The sequence below is a fragment of the Grammomys surdaster genome, unplaced genomic scaffold (genome assembly GCF_004785775.1).
Source record: "Grammomys surdaster isolate TR1022 unplaced genomic scaffold, NIH_TR_1.0 125833, whole genome shotgun sequence".
Lineage (NCBI taxonomy): Eukaryota > Metazoa > Chordata > Mammalia > Rodentia > Muridae > Grammomys > Grammomys surdaster.
This window is the reverse complement of record NW_021620661.1, coordinates 3,070,829-3,077,961: the sequence shown is the minus strand read 5'-3', so window position 1 is coordinate 3,077,961 and position 7,133 is coordinate 3,070,829. Positions and strand designations below refer to the sequence as shown.

Genomic DNA, 7,133 nt, shown 5'->3' with positions numbered 1-7,133 from the left:
AAAGGACATTTTGGATCTGATTCCTTAGCTAATACAAGGGATTTACTGACTTCGAATGGTTGAGATTGCTAGTTTGCAGGCAAGCCAACTACAGACATCACCTCTTTTGTTATTTTTTTGCCTTTTTGTGCACTGTGTACCAACTGCCCACACCATCACTGAAGGACTGAGTAAGCAAGGTCCCCAATATAACAACATTAAAGGGTAAAGTATACTCCAATGGCTAAAGCGAATTCTCATTACCTCACTCCCTCTTCTTTCTCAACATGACTCTGCCCACTGTTCACCTGATGCTGACCAACTGGAAATCAGTGTTGACAACTGGTAAAGCTTTGATCAAATTGGGATGGTTCCGTATTTAAGAGCACTGGCTGCTGCTATTTCAGAGATCCTGAGTTCAATTCCCAGCCATCCACATGATGACTCACAACCATCTATGACTGTATTCCCATGGGAACCAATGCCCTCTTCTGGTGTGCAAATGTGCATACACACAAAACACCCGAACACATAAAGTACAAAAGTAAATAAATCTTTTAAAACTTAGGAAGAACAGTAGATTATTTTCTTAATGAAGTTTTTAAGAGAAAGATGACTTTTTTCTCCCTTCAAGTTTTGGGGACTGGATTATGGATCCGAGTATTTGTCTTCTTACTATGTTCATTGAAATGCAATTTTTAAAACTCAAGTTTTCTATGTTGAGATTTGTAGTATCCCTCCAAAGCTTATGTGATAAAAGTTTGGTCAGTAGTCGATTGTACTACTAAACAATAGTGGAACCTTTATTTGTTGAGGCCTAGTAGGAGATTGACAGTCTTTAGGGATGGGCCTTTGAAGGAAATTCTAGGTCCTCAGCCCTTTTCTCTTCAATGAACTCTTTCTTATGTCTTAGGCATGACATGAACAAGCAGTGTGCCATTATACACTCCTCCATGTTGAGTTAGTTGAGTTACGGCCTTACCGTGAGTTCAAAAGCAATTATTGTGTCTGTTCATAAAATGAAATCTCAAAAAACAAAACAAAACAAAACAAAACAAAACAAAACAAAAACTTACAACAACTTAGAGTGGATCTCTCTATAATAGAGAAGGGGCATTTATTAGAATGGTACATAGGCTGTGGTTCAACTAATTCAATAATAGCTGCCTATGAACAGAAGGCCCAAGAATCCAAAGGTGTTCAATCCACAAGGCTGGATGTCTCAGCTTGGCTTTAGTATATGCTGAAATCCCAAAGAAGTGGGCTCTAACACCAGTGAAAAGGTTGACTTGCCAGCAAGAGCAAGAGCAATCAGACAGAGAAAGTGGGTTTCTTCCTCCGTGTCCTTTGTATAGGCTGCCAGCAGAAGGTGTGGCACAGATTAAAGGTGGATCTTCCCACTTCAAAACTCTGGATTAGAAGTGAAATTTCTCATTTCAAATAATTTAAGTACGAAAAAAATCCCTCACAGAAGTGTCCAATCATCTGTGCTTTAGTTAAATCCATATGTAGTCAAGTTGACCACCAAGAATAGCCACCACACCAAATAAGCCTTTACTAGTGTTAAGTGATTACACCAGTGGAACGACAGCAAGCTGAATACAGATGTTAATTCTGAGTTTCATGTGGGGCATTAGTGGGAGAAACTGCTTGAGACATTACAGGTTATTTTTATAGTTATCGCTGAGAGCCTCTGCACATAGAGACAACACTTAAACTGAAAGGACTGTTGCCAGCCCGGCTCCGGCAGGCCTTGCCCTTCCTCTCCATCCCCTCTGCCTTGCTAAAAACCATTAGACTACATTCCTAAAGCTAGCCACGAAGGTCTGTTTTTTTTTTTTTGTTTTTGTTTTTTTTAATTTGGTCACTTTCTCCTCCTGAGGCTGACTACCAGGGTCCAGCTACCTAATTATTCAAGCCCAGCAATCATAAGCTCCCGTTGGCTCATCTAATTAAAATGCCCAATTAAAATGTATTATCCATCCTAACACAGCCCTCTCTGTTTAAAAAGTAAACTACAACATTTGCTACTGTTTTTCTGCCTGAGTCAGAAAGCAGCGACTTTAACTTTTCTTCTCCACTTAATAAAGGATGTCTCTGTGAAAACAGGTGTTTGGGTGTGGTTTGTTCCTGATCTGGGCTCTGAAGGGGAACTCTTGTTGTGTGTGGAACTCCTTCATTAAATTTATTAGGCTCGAGATTTCTGTTAATCCCACAGATGTGAGGCGAAAGACTCCCCAACTCAAACCATTATGGCCAAATTAATTTAAGAAAGCAACTAATTAAAGCAAGCCTTTAAAATTTGTGTACAATGGCTGTCTCTCAATAAAGGTGGGGTTCAAGAGATCAGTATGAGATCTAGGGAAGATAAGGGATTTTTTTTTTTTTTGTAGTCCAGGAGTTTCCAAATTGGGGGCGGGGGGAGGGAGGCAAATAGGCAGAGTTACAGAAGCAGAACATGAGCAAAACAAATTGGTTGCAATAACCTCCTGAAACAAAGATACGGTTGCAAGGTGGTCATAGCAAAGCAGTCATAACAACAGGTGGTCACAATAACCTTTTGAAACAAAGATATGGTTACTATTCCCTGGAATAGGTGGTACAGAACCATTTGTAGTTAAGGTGACTGGTGGGGCATACCCCCATCCTTGAGAAGCAGAGATTTAATCATACACAGGCTCAAAAGTAGTTTGTCTTTACTGTAAGACGGCTTTCAAGTCTATGATGTAGGCAGGCTGGTTCATCAGTTACATCAACCAGCTTCAGATTATTTCTACCAATAAATGAAATATTGCAGAAATGAAAATTCCCTGTGGTTGACTTGAACCCACTTATTGGATGGTCCACGAATTTTCAATGCTTTTAATACCATTTTTCATCTCTTTTAGAGAATTTTCTTCAACTGGTTATCTATTGGAAGACCTTTTATAGGTTTAAATAATCCATTCAGATTCTCCATCTTGAAGAAGCTCAAACTGGGCTGCACAGTCCTAGCATTGAAGATCTAACTAGGCAGTAATAATAAAGTCCAATATCTTGGTCTTTATTTCAAAGCAGATGAAAATGCATGTCCTGGACAGGAAGAGAGATACTAGTCTCGTTTGGAAACCAATTACAATAACCAGAGAGAGGAAAGGTGACATCTACCTTGGAAATAAATTAAAAAATAATTTAGTAACCAGAACAAGCTATTTGTGAAAGCAGGCACAATTGAAGACCCTGGAGTCTACACTGGGTGACTGCAGGGGCATTGTTGCCTTTGTATTAAAACGAAACTAGTTTTTGTTTTGCTTTAATGAGAAATAAACACGAGAGACTGACAGGGTCAAGCAACTGTTTCCCATGTTTCCCAGTAATTTCTGCACTCACATTTACAGAAGGGGGGGAGGGGGAAGCGCTTGCGCATGCGCATTGTGCTGGCCCTCTTGGGTGTCCTTTAGTGCTCGGGGCCTTTCTCTGCTGCTACACCAGTTTCCTGGGACCTGCGTCCTGGCTACACCGCTCCGGCTGTCTTCCTTCCGCCTCCCATTGCCTTGTTTTTTGCCATGGCTTCTGCTGTGTTCCGGCTGCTGCAGCAGGGCCCTCGCCGCCTCTTGGCTCCAGCCCTCCCCACGCTGGCTCCTCCGGTTCGGAGAGTGCTGAAGGGATTCCGTGCCGCCTACCGCTTCCAGAAGGAGCTGGAGCGACGGCGCCTGCTACGCTGCCCGCCGCCGCCCGTGCGACGGTAGGCGTCTCGGGAGGGTCGAATGGCTAAGGTGGCAGTGAGGACGCTGGGCTGCAGCTGCCTGCCTGCAACTGCAGTGGGGACGTGTCCGCAAGCGGCCTGGGGCAGAGGAACTGGGCGACAGAGGCCGGGCTGTCCCCGGCAGAATCTCACTAGCCGAAAATAAACAAATGAGGTCGGCCAAAGGGTAACTGCTTGGGATTGGAAATGGCCCAATTTTGTCAGAGTACGTTTAAGAGGAATAAGGTCGTTCATTCCACAGCTTTGCATACCAGGGCAGAAAAATGTCGTTCTGTGTGGAACTGAATTTCGTGTCCACTGCCCGAAGTAAGAGGGTAAAAGTTTAGGTTTTTGATTAATTAGTCTGTTGCTTGGGGTGGGAGGGCAAATTAAAAAAAAAAACAACCACGTTTTTATAAAGTGCATCATGCTTATATATGATCCTGTATCATGCACTTTCTGTATACTTCGTCTTTGTGAACAAAAGTACATGAAGATCGACTTCATTCTTACAGTTACCCTGACTTCCATTGTTAGTACACCAAAGAAGCGGGAGCTGTCTCTACTTAGCTAGTTATTCCTGAGCTGAAATTTTGATTACTACTTTAATATTGCCCTGCAGGAGAGTATTGATCCTCTTTACACTAATACCAGTGAGAACACACCTTCTATTAGAAAGTATTGTGGCTTAATAAGCAAAATTCAGAATCACATCTTCATTTAACATTCCCTTGTCCAATAGACAGGTGGGTATTTTAAGAACCTGACAATAAAAGAAACAAACTTTACTGTGTTCCTTTATGTCATAAAGTTAGAACACATCGTACATGGTACCATGCCATCCTACTTACCATCTCTCACTGTCTCTGCCTCCTCAGCTCAGAAAAGCCAAACTGGGATTACCATGCGGAGATACAAGCCTTTGGACCTCGCTTACAAGAAACCTTTTCGCTGGACGTTCTCAAAACTGCATTTATCAATAGTTGCTACATTAAAAGCGAAGAGGCGAAACGTCAGAACCTTGGCATAGGGAAAGAAGCTGCTCTTCTGAATCTTAAGGACAATCAGGAACTGTCTGAGCAAGGGCTGTCTTTTTCACATCAGTGCCTCACACAGTTTCTTGAAGATGAGTTCCCAGACCTGCCCACTGAAGGCATTAAGAGTCTAGTCAACTTTCTTACTGGTGAGGCTGTCGTCTGTCACGTGGCCAGTAACTTGGCTGTGGAGCAGTTGACCCTCAGTGCGGAATTTCCTGTCCCCCTGCCTGTATTACGTCGGACTTTCTTTGCAGTGATTGGAGCCCTGCTGCAGAGTAGTGGTCCTGAAAGGGCTGCACTCTTCATCAGGGTGGGTAATGGTTAATTGCACTTTTTCAGACATGCTCGATGTGGACAGAGGGGAGATTTCTTTTTCTTATTCATTCCTTTGCTAGACCTTGGTAGAACTGACTATTCCTAACCCCAAAACTTACAAAGGCTCAAACCATTTTTATAGTAATCTGTGGTTGTTGTTTCAGTTCTCTTTTGCCAATATCCTGAAAGCAAATAATAAATGCTGGGTTGTGAGTTCTGGAGATTTAAGTTATTTTCAGCTTTTTAAGCTTTTTGTTTTGTTTTGGTTTATTTTTAAGGAGAAAATGTTTATTTTAGCTCAGGGTTTAAAAGGGGATGTAGTCCACCGTGGAGGGAAGGCGTGTCCTCGTGAGTGTGTCCTTAGTAAGTAGACAGACATGTGCTTTCTTCTACTTGAATTTCAATAATTTGACTCTTGAATTCTAAGGCAAGAGTTTGTCTTCTGAATAATTTTCATAGGTTATATTTCTTGACATAATTATCTCGAGGTTTGAAATTGAAACATTTTAAATTCTATGTTTTTTTAAAAAAATACAAACGACAGCCTATGGGGACATTCTGGTATAACTCTGGTAGAGTGTGTGCTGGCCTTGCATGTGTGAGTCCATGAGGGAGAAGCTTAAACTGGAATTCCAAAGCCAGCAACTGAACATACGCTATAGTCTCCACTTTTGCAAGCAATGCTTTAGTACAAAAAGTTTCAAGTTTTCGAGCATTTCAGATTTTCAGGCTGTACATGTTTAATGTGTACATCTGCCATTCATTCTCTTACCAGTTTTTATGATAAAAAGGGATTTTGAGTTCTGGCCATAATATTCTTTGTTCTAATTTAAATGTATAACTGTTCATTTTATGCACAGGACTTTTTAATTACGCAAATGACAGGGAAAGAGCTCTTTGAGATGTGGACCATCATAAATCCCATGGGACTACTGGTAGAGGAGCTGAAGAAGAGAAACATTTCGGCTCCTGAGTCTAGACTCACCAGGCAGTCTGGAAGCACAACTGCTTTGTCTGTATATTTTGTTGGTTTATACTGGTTAGTAAAAATTCATTCTTCACTTTTTAATTTTGCTTGGAAGCCTTAAACATAGACTTCCAGTTTTTAAGTGTTACTTCTAACAGCATTAAAATTGTATCTCTGAGCTAGGCATGGGGGTACATGTCTTTAATCCTAGGCTAGCATTCAGGAGGTGGAGGCCAGCAGATCTCTGAACTTGAGGCCAGACTGTCTCTATAGAGAGGCCACCCAGAACTGCACAGTGAGATCGTGGTAGGTCAGGGGCAATAGGGTCATTGTCTGCTTTCTGTTATTGATGGTGGTGGTGGGTTTTTTATTTTTCCCTTTCTGCTACTAATAGATAAGTTATCTGTGTTTTGCTAATAGTAACGTTTGAAGATGTTATGTGTGTTGGCCTGTGTGTATGTCTGCACCACATGCATGTGGAGGCCACGAAGGTGTCAGGTCTGGAACTGAAGGTGGGACACATGCTTGTTAGCTGCGGGGCTTGTCCTGGGAACCAGCCTCGGGTCCTCTGCAAGAGCAGCCAGTGCTCCTCAGCACTGAGCCTCCCCTCCAGCTCCTGCTCAGTCACTTTTTGGCAGCAGTTTGCTATAGAATTTCATGGGATATAAGCTCATCTTGTATTTTCTATATAAAAGTTTTATTTCTGTCTTGATCTGTTCTTGGCAGTAGCTTCACCAGACCCTCAGAGTGGAAGAAAGGAGCTTTGCTGTCTATCAAAGTATCAGCACATTAGAATCTTTTAGTTTTGTTAGAAACAAATCTGTCTGAAATTGATTTAGGGTTTTAAGATTAAAGTGGGTAGAGGTGTAGCTCAGTGGTAGAATGCTTTTCAGATATGTGTGTGTGTGTGCGTGTGTGCGTGTGTATGTGTGTGTATATATATATGTGTGTATGTGTGTGTATATATATATGTGTGTGTATGTATATCTATGTGTGTGTATATATATGTGTTTGTAAAATATATATAAATATATATGTATATATATACACACACACACACACACACACATATATATATATATATATATATATATATATATATATATATAAA

General features: G+C 41.4%; 1 protein-coding gene across 1 annotated transcript in view; it reads left to right on the top strand.

Annotated features, from left to right (window-relative positions):
• Positions 1–3,407: 3,407 nt before the first annotated feature.
• The window catches only part of Mrpl44 (mitochondrial ribosomal protein L44), a 4,752-nt gene continuing 1,026 nt past the window's right edge, over positions 3,408–7,133 (top strand). Inside the window, exons 1-3 of the mRNA XM_028789446.1 lie at positions 3,408–3,703; positions 4,582–5,050; positions 5,916–6,094. Of these exons, the coding sequence (XP_028645279.1) occupies positions 3,525–3,703; positions 4,582–5,050; positions 5,916–6,094 (827 nt within the window). The 5' untranslated portion in view covers positions 3,408–3,524. The remainder of the gene's footprint in view (positions 3,704–4,581; positions 5,051–5,915; positions 6,095–7,133) is intronic.